General features: G+C 41.9%; 1 protein-coding gene across 1 annotated transcript in view; it reads left to right on the forward strand.

Annotated features, from left to right (window-relative positions):
• FANCA (FA complementation group A) overlaps positions 1 to 13366 on the forward strand; it is an 850506-nt gene that overhangs the window by 612459 nt on the left and 224681 nt on the right. Inside the window, exons 32-33 of the mRNA XM_086945786.1 lie at positions 2952 to 3136; positions 10943 to 11048. Of these exons, the coding sequence (XP_086801912.1) occupies positions 2952 to 3136; positions 10943 to 11048 (291 nt within the window). The remainder of the gene's footprint in view (positions 1 to 2951; positions 3137 to 10942; positions 11049 to 13366) is intronic.

The following is a 13366-nucleotide window of genomic DNA, read 5'->3' on the forward strand; positions in this document are numbered from 1 at the left end:
TATTCTCTTGTGTTCTGGTTGATAGCTTAGGTCTGTCCTACCTATTTCTTCTCTTTCTCTTCTTGCTGGTCCCACTTCTTTTAATGTGCTGGGCTGTGTCTCTGGAACTGTCCTTCTCTGGGGCTTTTTCTGGGGTTCCCTTGCCTCTGCCTTCGTCTTGCCCTTAGCTTGTTCTGGGCGCATTGCTTCATGGTATTGCCAGCTGCTGGCTGCGCACGCCTGGTCATTATGGACCGCCTCCGTGGGCCTTGGCGGTACCCTTGTGCTCCTGCCCCTTGTTCTGCTGGAGCTTTGCTCAACTGTTTATTTCTTATCACGGCTCCTCATCTTGGCTGTGGGGCCGTTTCTGCCTTGTCCGCTGCCTCAGAGCTGATGCCCGTTCAGCTGTCCCCTTCGCTGTGTGTATGTTCTCCTGCTGCGGGCTCTGCCTCTGTTTCCACCTCTTCACCTTGGAGTGTGGGGTGGTTCATTTGTTCCTTGGTACTCTTTGGAGCTATCTGTCCCACTGGGGTTTTCTGGCTCATGTCCTTAGTACCTCGAGTAGGCTTGGAGTATCCTGGCATTCCTTCGCCTTGTTCTTGCTCACTTCTGCTTGGTTCGGGGCTGGGCTGTCATTCCTGTCCCCATGACACATTCCCTGTTGGGGCCCTGTGTTTCTTACAAGCTGGTGAGGTTCTCTCGCAGGCCCTCCTTCCCTCTGGGTATGGCTAGGGTATCTATTCTACGTTAAGGAATCTGCGGCTAGTAGTGTATCAGATATACAAGTTACTTACCGTCGGTAACGATGTATCTGGTAGAGACAATTCTAGCCGCAGATTCCTTCATGGCCCGCCCTTCCTCCCCGTTCTGCGAGGACCTTCAGCTTGGTTCTCTGCACTCGCCTCCCTCCGGGTGGCCTTGTCTTCTGCAAGTGTCCTCTTCACTTCCTCCCTAGCAGGATGCTTCATTCTGTTCAATTGTTCCACCCCTTCCTTGCTGGTACTTGGACGGTTGGTTCATGTGTACTTATGCATCCCTGCACCCTGGTTATTCCAGTGTGGGGGCCTACTCTTACTCCTCTCCCTTTTTAATTGTTTGGGGTTTCTGACTCCTCTGAGTTGGGGTCTCTTGGCTGTACCTCAGGCTTTAGCTCTTTCCAGGAGATACAACCCTCTTTGATGGTATTGTCTTGGGGTAATTTGTCGTTACTCATCTGTTCCGGACTTGTTACCCTTCACTGTTATGGATCGTGGTTGCAGACTTTCTGTCGTCTGCTATGACGTTTTTCACATGTTTTTCTGCCTCCAGGGAGGATGTCGCCTTAGCTTTGCGAGGCTGCTTCTCTGAGCGGTGCTCTGCTCTTTCCCTTCTATGACTTTCAGTACCACAGTGCCTGGCACTTTTCCAAATGGTGCTGTTCTTCACCTTTGTTTCCTCCCTTTCTGTTTACCTGGTTTTTTCGCACACTGTTCCCATATTCTCACAGTTTTGTTTGTGATGGCTCCGCGTTGTGGCGTGGAAAAGTTCTCCGAAAAAACTGACGTCAGGGCGCCGGGTTGGGGCTTATGTGCCCTCGCTGACGTCACGTCCGCGGACGACGTCAGGGTGGAGTCATGTGGTACTCAGCACGCAGAGATGCTGTGGTAAAAAAATTCCGGATCCAGTGTCACTCCTGGGGATATTTCTACGTTAAGGAATATGCGGCTAGAATCGTCTCTCCCAGATACATTGTTACCGAAGGTAAGTAACTTGTACATTAATTCACGTTTTCGGCTTTGAAGGCGTGCTTGGGTGCACATTTCAAGACATTGACTAGGGGTACAACAGTATCTGCTAAATATGCCTTTAGAAGGGAACAGCTACTTGAGCAGAAGGTGGACACACTGTTTGAGAAGATAATGGATACAGAAGCAGCCAAGGCATGCAAAGGCAGCAGAGGCCATATTAAAGACACCCAAAATGAAGTTGTCCAGCTACAGGGCAAAACAGCCTTTAAAAGTATATAACATTTCATTTAGTATGGAAAACCATCAACTCTTTATATTAATGCGTCAATTCCAAAAGTTAATTTTTAGGTTCCAATATGAGGTAAAGCGCAAGAGGACAAAAAGGTAGAGAGGCTCCTCAGCCATAAAACAGTATCTGTTCAATTACCCCCTGCCACCCACTCAACACTTATCATTATACTGCCTAGATTTTTACACCAACGACTACATTGTTAAGGTGTTCATGTTTATTTTAGCTTGGGTAATTGGTTAGTTGAAGGGAAGACTGTTAAGAAATATACATCCCTTTGCAGTGCCATGTATCATTGTTACACACTCCGGATTTATTAAACAGTGCTAGGAAATTCCACTTAAAACGCCATCAGATGCAACATTTATTACATTCAGTTCTCAGTTTGGTGAAGGTCAAAGCTTATGGACAACAATAAGAGTTGTGGCATTCCAGAAACGATTCCTTTTAATCCAGTATTACAATCTCAAATAGTGAGGAAAGTGATTGACATTGTTGCCAATCCTGACACTAAGCAGTGCTTTGGACCCAAATTCACGCTTTCAAATGTGCCTTTTGCAGGATTGTTTGGCAAGCCGGTGGTATAAAGCTACTGGGGCTTGCATGGATTTAGTGTTGCTACCAGGGCAAAGCACAGGCTGCATTGCTGTATCAAGAAAAGAATTGTTCTGGGCAGATCATTTGCCAATCTACACTGCAGGTGACTGTCACAACTGACATCATTGATGTGCAAGCAAACATATGTCGGAACTGACATTTCAGAGCCGATGGTCATCCACCAAAGCAGTACAACATATAATTGTGTTGGCGGGAAGGTCTCTTGCTTTTTACATGTTGCTGATGATAGTCACAAACATGGTTCAAGGTGGTCTTTCATTTAGTTGTTTTTTATTAAATGTTAATAATTTTTTTTCAACTGATGGACAGTCTCCGAACTGTTGTTTCCTCTCTTCCAGGAGATGGTCTTTGAGCTAGAGCTGGTAAATAAGGTGGCCTCAGTTTCCAAGAGCTGTACGAGGTCCAAAGATCATCGTTGCCATTTCCTCTTCAAGGTTTTTCAAGAGAGGATAAAGGCCACTGGAGACAGCTGTTCTACAGGCGACCGTCTGATCAGACAACAAGACTTGCTTATGATAAGCAGGTAAGAGAGCTGGTTACCTATGAGAAGCATTGTTTTATAAGTTGCTTTCTGGAGTTGTCTGTCTTTTTTGTGAATTTAAAGCTGCTGTATGGTACCTCTTATCTATATTTAGCCATTTATTTTGCAACTCAGGGGTATAGGGAGTCTTTGTAAACAGGAGCTCTGCGCAGCCCATGCCAACACTGATATAGGGGCAATTGAAGTAGTTCAGATTTGTATGAACATTTGCATGTATTATATGATATTTGTAATTGAGGTCAAATTTCTCTAGGATTTCAGAACATGTAATTAATGGCAATGACATCAATCTTCAAAGACTTTTTAAATTGGTGTGACTCATCTTTAAGTGAAATTTAATCTTACCTCAGTTACTGGAGATCATATACAACAAGCACTTTAGTTTGTTAGGGGCAGTTCAAGGCCCTTTTAAGATATATTAACCCATTAACTTTTAGTATCAGTGACCTCATCAGAGGTATTGTTGTACCAGAATGCTAATGTTGGCCTCTTACACCTGTTGTGGTTCGCGTGTCACAAATTTGGTAGGATAATGGAACCTGGTATTTGGAACGCTTAGAAAAGGCAAATCTTCATTAACAGTTCTGCATCCTTTGTTTATTTTCGCTTGTTTCTGTCGGTGGAAAAAAATGTGCTCATTTAAAAGCAACTTATTTATTCCCTAACTTTTATTGTTCAGCATTTTTTATGTTGGTTTAAAAAGAGGTTTAGTGGTTGTTCTCAAAGAATGTTTGCTGACTATTGAACCAAAATGTATAATTTAGGATTCATTTTGACCTGCTTGATTCAACAGTACAAGGTAGATAGATCATCCAAAATGCAGAAGAGTTTATTGGCCATTTCCAAGATGTATTTTTCATATCAATCTTCTAATTGTTTTTATCTACAATGTGATTATCAGTGTTAGTTATTCTACAAATTGCTAATTCAGATGCAGTATATAGTCATGGCAAACATAACGTTTGTTGCATGTATAGCTGTATATCACTTGCTTTGCCTACCAACAGATTCCCCACCTCTAAACTCATCCCAGGTGTTAGAGTAGGTCAGAAAATGTCAAAACCCTAAAGTCGCCGATAGGGGGCGCTGGCTTCGGCACAGCACTGGAAGTAGCAGCATTAGATGCATCATCAAAGCAATTTTGAGCCCTCTCTTGTGTAACAACGTTGGGTCCCTTCTTCCCGTACTTTTGCCAGGAAATCCAGAGTTCTCTCTCTCTCCTGAGAGTTGTGAGTTTTTGTCACAAATAATTTATTTTAAAAAAGTGCAGTGTTATGTCTCGACCCAGATCCTCTGGCTTTGATCCCTGCAGGGACTGTGAACGGAAAATGTTCATCATTATCCCGATTCTATCTGCCTTTGGTGTTTGGGCTCCGACCATGATTCCCATGAATGCGACTCTTTCCTCAGCATGAACCTGAAGGAATAAGAGGCAAATCTTTTCATGCCCCAGGCCAGCGTCTACAGGAGGAGTCATTGTCCATCCAGACCCCATTCGAGGTCACGGCCAAATTCAGAGATCAAGAAGAAGGAACAAAAACACAAAGAGTTTGAAAGGGGTAAGGGGTAAGGCTTCCAGGCGGCTCTGGTCTCTAACAGGATCTTCATCCTTGCCGGCAGTGGTGAACCTTCTGCCATCACAAAGCGATTTACCCACCGCCCATTTAGGATGGCGGTGGGTACCGTGGCGGACGCAAAGTCTTTCCGCCATTACACCGCCAAAGGCAATCTTACTGATTGCCTGGCAGATGGCGCAGGGTGCTTATTATGGTGGTGGTGCCTAGAAGGCACTGTCCACCAAATTAGGATGTTGTTAAGTAAAGGCCTTTCCATGGTGGTAATGCCGCCATGAAAAGTCTGGCGGGTGCAGCGGGCCCCTCCTTGTTCTGGGGGGAAGCGGTGCTGCACTGGGGGGTACCCATGGTACTGTATTTCCCTGCACTGTATAGCAAGCACAGCATGGTGCCTGCCAAGCAGTGGAGGGAAATGCAGTGCATTCCACATTAACATTGCGAACGGTGCTGCTGCTATCAGCACCATCCGCAATGTTAATGGCCCGGGATGCACCCGCCATACTGGTGGGCGAATTGTCGGCTACGTGACACTCTCTCCTTCCCAGAGTACTGGAAAAGGTCAAAACGGACAGGCCCAAGTCATCCGAGCTAGATGCTCTGGACTGTGTCAGGAGAGTGGGGTACTCAGAATTTCTAGCCATGAGCACTCCAGTCCAGCTGCTCTTTCCAGAGGACTTCCTGTCGCAGCTTCAAGACAGATTTGTGCACCTGAGCCTCCGCAACTTAAACCTCCATGCGTGGAGATTAAGCAGCAATAGATGATAACTTTTAATCTTCCTCCCAAAGTTGTTGATATCATCTTGGCAGTCAGACATCCATCCACAAAATCGGTCTATTCAGGGCGCTAGGAGAAGTTTCTCCAGTGTCCTCAAGACGCATCCAACCACAGAATACACAGTTATCATATATTCTTCTGTTTAGCTGACCCTAGCCCAGCAAGGTGTTGCTGTGGCAACAGTTAAAGGTCTTATTGTGGCCTTTTGCAACCTTGAGTACAAATTTCTAGTGTATATAGTTTCATAGATAAAACTCTTTCATCAGTTCCTATGCAGCAGGAGTTATTGCTTGAAGTACCGGTTAGAGCCATTTCCGACGGTCCGACGCGTACCTCGACCCGATTTCTAGTGCAAAAGGCCTCGTTGTTCTAAAAAGAGTTTGTCTGATGGTACACTGTACACAGGAGGATTTGTCCTGTAGATTTTGAACACAACGGTCATATTCACATTTGTGGAAAACAAAGCCCTGAAGAAGCCCGTGTTGGGCGAAACGTGTTGGCTGTGGATACACTGAAATGAATTAAAATACTTATAATTTTCAAAAAAACTGCGTGAACGTCCATCACTCCTGTCGTCTCTATTCCTAAATTGTATGGCATTTTAGCCAGGTTCAAAGGTTTCATTGCCAACTCTTATCCATAGGTGAACATTACTACGGGTGCCTTCCAGTGAGGGTAGGAGGCACATTTAGACAACCTGACCATACACATCAATTTCTCGGAGGTGACAGAAGTCCAAATGGCAATTAGAGTGTTTTACACCATAATTCGCAACAAGACTGTTCTTGTGCGAACAGTCAATATGACTGCAATATATTTATATCCAGAGGGAAATGGGCACTGACTTGTTCCAACTGTCAGGATTGGCACAATCATTGTTATTGGGTCATTTGTTTCCATATTTTGCTCCTAGCAGAGCATGTCATGAGGGTGGACAATAACTTTGTGGACCGGTTAAACAGAATGCATTAACAAATACACAAGTGGATGACGAATCTTAAGAAACTTAAGCAGTTAGCTCAGAAATGGGGGGCGCCCACAGCAGACCACTTTGGTCATCATAGAAAATGCAGAATTCGCAAGCTTTGTCTCCAAGTTCCCACAACCGCAGTCCGGGGTCAGTGCTATCTGGAGGAACTGGTCAGGGATATATTCCTATGATCTTCCTCCATTGTCTTTGATCCCACATGTAGTGGGATCTACTAGAATTGTGTCCTTGACACTTACTCAAATTGCTCCAAGATGGACAATGCAACTATTGCACTCAATGCTGCTGGAAATGTCTATCCACCCGAGCAAGAGGTTACCCCTTCAGATCAAGCATTCTAACTCTGTATCAACAGCAACTGAGATACCCAAACCTCAAGGACAAAAACCTTGTGATTTGGCACCTGAGGTCTTAGACTGTGTTTTCCTTAAGCTTCCTAATATATGATGATTTTGCAAGAAGCTTGTAGACCTTTCACACAAGATTGTTATGCCACAAAATGGAAATGATGTGTTCCTAACTACGACAGTAGACATACACAACAACCTCTTCCAAACTCATTCCAAGACATAATCTTCTATCTCTTCCGGAATGGCGTAGACATCTATTAGATTTTACTTAGCAGCTGAAATAGCTTATTTGAAAAACAGATGACATTGATCTTTATTTACAATCCCAGCTGAAAAAGCGTTCGTAAGGAGGCTTAAAGTGCTATCCCTCCAAGGACACCACCAATTCCTACTTTGAACAGTAATGTAGTTCCCACACAACTCCTGAAACCTCCTTTTGCACCCTTACATTCTTATGGAAAGTCTCTTTTCCAGTGCCAATTACTTTATTATGTGAAGGTAGCGAATTGCAAGCATTAATGGTGGAGGAGCCTTGCATTCAGTCTCATAAGGATTGGATCGCCCTGAGGACAAACTTGTGTTTTTTTTTTTCTTTTTAATCAAAGGTGTTCTCCCTGTTACATGTTAATTAGATAATTGGTTTGCCTATTTTCTTTTCACGACACAAGTCATTTGCAGAAAGAGTATTGCATACAATAGGTGTAAAGAGTGTATTATTGTATAACATTGACCGTACAAAATACATTCACAAAATAACTCTTGGTGCATTTGCAAAACCCTACTTCGGTTACCCAGTCTCTAAGTTGGGCTGAGTAAGATGGATACTAAAGAACCGATGGGCTGTGCTCTGCATAAACATCTGCTACTCACTGGCCAAGAAGCAACCTACTGAAGGTGTGCGAGCTTATTCCACCAGAGGTAAAGCAGCCACCACTGGATTTGCAGGCAGAGTTCTTTTCTGGATATTTGTCAGGCAGCAACGTGGGCATCCCTGCACACGTTCACCACACATTACTGTCTGGACAGGCAAGTTCGCAGATATGCACACTTTGCCAGTTATGTCCTGCAGTACTGTCTTGTTTGAAGTTGGTTTGCAGATTCTTCTCTGGGGATGCCATTGCCTGGGTATCTATTCTAAGGTGAGCAATCTGCGGCAAGACGTTTCTATCAGATGAACAAGTTACTTACCTTTGGTAATGCCTTATTTGGTGGAGACTATATCTAGCTCAAATTTCTTACCGATTCACCCATCCTCCCTACACTTTGAATGAATTTTTAGGGACAGGGATAACCCCTTTCAAGGCTTTAGTTTTTGGCGCACTAGTGGTCAATGTTCTTCATGGCTCCCTGCTAACAACAGTCTCACTTATCAGTGATCAGGAAGAAAGACATAAATCTGGTCTCAACCTAAGGACCCTTCATGCTCTCAACAAATGTCTGCAGTCCCACTCTTCACTCCCACCATCAATGGCAGTGCTGACGAAGTCTTCGTCAGCAGCTCTTGCAAAAGGACCTAATAGATTTCTAAAGGGAAACCTGCCTCCTGTTAACCAATTTATGTCCATTTCTCCTTCCTCCAGCTCCAGAAAATTCAGTAATACAGTTCCACTGTCTGGGGAAACACCTTTACCTCCATCTTGTGCGCATGATCAGACGAGGGGTTTCCAAAAGGGATCCAGTAAAGTTAACTTACACACACACTGGATGCACCATGCAAGTCACCCTCAGACATTCACTAAAATATGCACTGGGATATTAGTGCTACAACCTCGGTTAGTGTGCAGCAAAAGAACTTTACATGAGGGGGCAGTAGCCCTTCACTCCCATCACATCAAAAAAGTCAAATCAAAACTACAGATTAATGAACACCGGTACACTGCCACCACTATGCTACATACTAACACTGCACTATATACTAAAACCATGACGGTGACAGAAGCCCTCTGTCTAACAAATGAGAGCACACTTTGTATGCTCATCCAGGTCCAGAATCTCTCTCATGTCTAAGCACAGGCCTAAGACTTTGCAAACCTTCTAGATTAGCATGAGCCTAGGACTGAAATAATAAAAAAAAACTGGATACCAGTTACACGCTGTGGAACACTCAGGGCAGCAGAACACAATTGTATAACCCTGCAGGGGGATACATTATATCCCAAAAAATGCAAGCTATTTAAAGACGAAGTACAGCCAAAGAAGGTAATTTGAACCTTGAGCCTTTCATGTAAACAATTTGAAAAAGTATAACCTTTGTAAGACGGACATTGAAAAATTAAAAAAAGTGAAAGCTGAAGTTCTTGATGTGCTACAATATCTGCATTTACAGATGCAATGCATTTCTTTTATCGATTTCTACAGCACGTAAAAGGTTGACTTCTAAGGATAATATGAATTCCTTTAAGGCAGACTATAATAAATGATGTTTGTAGTTTGGGCGTAGCAATGAATGTTGCATGTCTTGGCTTCCTGACAACTACCCCCAGGGAGACCGGCAGTCTATTTTGAGATTACACAAATCTGTTGAGGGATCTAGGTAGAGAGCAGGAGTTAAGACTAAGGATATATTAGTGAGTTAGAAAGCATGACAGTCCTGCCTACAAAGTGATTTCCCACACAGGCAAAATATGTCAGTGTATCGAAAAGGTTCTTACTATTGGTAGCCTGCTTAAATAATAACCCCTTGGAGATCTACGCATTTTTTTCCACATTAGGGCCCTCCTAAAGTATTATTTAGTGAAAGAATAAAGCTGCTATCTCCCAAAGTAGCTTTCCTAATTATGAAACGTATATTTTCAAGTTAGTTGTGTTTTATAAGGCATGGGAATGTGGGAGATTAGCAAAGTGAGATGAGTGTCTTTGGTTGTCATAAGTTTTTTTTTTTTTTTTTTAGTTTTTTTTATTATCATTCAGTTCATAGCATAATCAAAGCTAATATAAAACATATAGACATAAATCCATTAAATAAAATGCTGCAAGTGCAATAGAACACCAGAAAAAGCAAGCTATCATAGCATAAACAAACCAAGAAGAAAAAAAAGAGAAAAAGAACCAAAAAACAAAAAAAGGATTGAACAATGATTCCATTAACAAATCGGCAATAAATACTACCAGCTAATCTGGGCATTCATGTTTTAAGTGATCAATCATAGGCTGCCAAATTTTAATCCCCAGTTGTTTTTTTTCAGTGATTTCATGCGGTACAGATTGAATTCTAGATGGATGGAATACATTATAAAACTTTGCCCGCCACATCTCATATGAAGGCGCATCAGGCTTCAACCATATAGAGGCGATGCATAATCGGGCGACTGACATAGCCATAAAAAAAAATACCGATTTCGATAGTACAGTGGCAAAATATCCATATCTTTACATAATCCAAACATCATCATCTCTCTAGATATCAGCACACCGAAATTTAAAATATTTGACAGAAATTGTGCAAAAGATTCTAAAAATGGTTTCAAGACTCTACAATCAAAAAATATGTGCACAATGTCTGCCATATCGGCTTGACACCTATAGCATTTCCCATTATGCATATTGCCCCACTTCATCATCTTAGCCGGTGTATGATATAAATTAAATAAGTTGCAAATAAAAGAAAATGTAATGGAAGTGCTTGAGCCACTAGTTTGTAACCTCTATGGCTATTGACTTTGTGGCTCTTGAGAAGCATTCCAGCAATTGTCACCTTTTCTGTACCATTACGTTAGCCACAAATAATATGCTAACTGCCCGATCCGGCCCCAAAGCAACCATACAACATAAGTTGGTAAATCTCATCTCATATAGGTAAACAAGAAACCTTGGTACTTTCAATTCACTTTTGGTGTAGGGTTGGATTTGTTCACATATGGTTGGAACTATTCTGTGATGGCAAACACTGCCTAGACAAAGAATGTTATGATGCGCTATCGGTCTAAGGCCATAAAATAGGAAGTCTCGTAATTAATAAACATGCACTCTAGTTTCTAATTGCTTTTGTTGATGATGACAGTGTGGATGTCCTTTCATTGGATCACTTAGATACACTTTCCTGAGAAGCTTCTGTTGCAGAGTCCCATAACTTGATCTCTCTTTCTTTGTGTTCATATTCAGGGTTCTGGTCACTCTTCCTCCATGTGTTTTGGTGGGCGTAAGTCAGGAGAGAAAGCATGCCTCGCTGGACTGTGACCATTTCTTTCAATTTGTTAATACTGAGCTGGTAAGTGAGAGTCTTTCAGAGAACCCTAGGATTTTACGATTTCTTAAGTAGAGGCTGTTCATTTCTAACCCAAAGAGCAGAAACATATGGTGAGTGGGGGTATGGAAGTGGAAGAACTGAGCAGTGCCCTTCTCTTTTTTGCTTTTAACCAGTGAGTCATTTAAGACACAATAAGCATTGAAAGAATTGGTGTCCAGAGTAGGTGGGTATAATCATGCCATGAAATGTGCCATTCTTTTTGTTGTGTGGCATGCCCTATCCTGATGTCCATCTCCTTTTTAGAGCCCAGTAGTTGCAGTCATCAAGTCAGCACTAATCTGACAACCTAAAATGCTTGGGTAATGGCATCCAAGGAAAGGAACCTTATTTTTCCATATATACGACATGCACAGGAGAGTAGAGCATTTGCTCTGCACAACCCCCGATTTTCACACACTCAAGACAGAGAGCACTTTTTTATGCAGTTACACAGCACACTCGAAGTGCAGTACTGCATTGTACTAATCGTGCATTTGCATAGAGCTCTTTACATGTATATCAGAGAACAGAAACCTCCTGAGAGCACCAACCTACTGCTTGTGCAGCTACAGTCAGCATACCTCTATTTTCCAAATTGCAGTGTTACACATGTTAAAAATAATTTTGGTTTGTTTTTCACTGATAATCACAGTGTTTTAGCTCTAATAATAACCTTACAGAAAGCGGTTCAGATACTGCATGGTTGAGTATCAGTCTTGATTATTCTTCCTAACCCTGGTGCAGCATGCGTTTATATTTTGGTCAGTTGTGAGCGATTTTTCATTTTGTATGTTTGAACTATTCAATGTTTTTTGTGTTTAGAAGGGCGGTTGATGTATAGAATTGGTATGATGTGTCAAATGAGTTGTATGATATGTTGATAATGTGTGGTTTAGATGCTGATGTTTAGTATAGATTGGTGTCTCTGTTGTTTTTTTGGTTGTTTATTGTAGTTGGTTATGACTATGTGTCCTACTGTTCTGTATTCTGGTAAGTTCTTGAGTTATGTGACCTTTGTGTTTCTTTCTGTTTCTGTAGTAGATTATTAAAAGAACAGAAATAGCCTGCTTTGTATATTATGTTTACAATGTACAAGATCCTATGTTTCTCCCTGTTTCAATGTTGTGGTGATGCAATTGAGCTGCATGCTTTCAGGTTTCTGTGTTTGTTTGTTGGGAGAGTCAAAGTTACATGGACCGAGCTACAGTGAACAAACAGCATGGCTCCTGGTGGGATTTTACATTATGCTTAACCTGCAAGCTGGATCTACAATAAAGCTACATGTGAATCATACATTATTTATAAATGCTGTCTTGTTGCTGAACCAACCAAGACCGTCTTGCATGGATTTTACAACTAACCCTCCAATTGCAGAAACAAAAAGATAAGTTAATCGCAGCCTCATCAACTGAAGTGGAGTATACAATGTGTCAACCATGTTATTCTCCAATAGATTGAAAATGATGCATAACAGTTATTCCATTATTTTTTTAATACAAGCTGCATACATTTCTTGACTCAAACTGTCACACTGTTGGACCTCCAAAACATTCTTGGACTGTGCTGGCTATAGTAGCACAGTCAGAGCCAGTAGCACAGTCAGCCAGTTTAAAAAGAGCATGAAGCTATGTTTTCCAGGGATCAGGTTTAACTGCATATACAAGTAATATATGATTCAAGAGCACTTACTTCGCAGGTTATGTGCAATTAGCACCTCCTATGTTGAATAGAAATTCTAACCCATGACTATTCAAATTTCATTACCATGATATACAACAAACATAAACCCTGAAATTACTCGTTTACTATGTTTCAATGTTGACAAGATAAATTTGCATAATAATGTTATGTCCAATTTATTACTTGCAAAAGTGTTCATAGAAGAAAACCACAAGTTATCAGTTAATGATATCTCAGTCACAACTTCCTTTAAACTTACTTTGATCTGTTCAATAGATACACCTGCCATGTTCTTCTGAAATTCTGTCTAATATTTAATGGGGAATTTTTTTGTAAGGCCAAATTTAGATTGTTTGATTTGGAAGAGCTCTTCAAGAACTGTTAATTAATAATATGCTTTAACGTGTATGTAACAGCCTGTGTGCATGACGATATGAACTTCATGTTCGAGGCATATGGGCTGCAGATGGTACATAATGAATAGATCGCCATCTGGTGTTGGGCTCGGATGATTGCACTTGTTTTTCTCTTGGAGAAGTCTTTTGTAGACTGGTGACTCCTCCTTTGGGTGCTAGTGCGCATGGGCATCGGCTCCATCCTTAGATTGTTTTTTTCCGCCA

This window comes from Lissotriton vulgaris, chromosome 12, assembly GCF_964263255.1.
Source record: "Lissotriton vulgaris chromosome 12, aLisVul1.2, whole genome shotgun sequence".
Taxonomy (NCBI): domain Eukaryota; kingdom Metazoa; phylum Chordata; class Amphibia; order Caudata; family Salamandridae; genus Lissotriton; species Lissotriton vulgaris.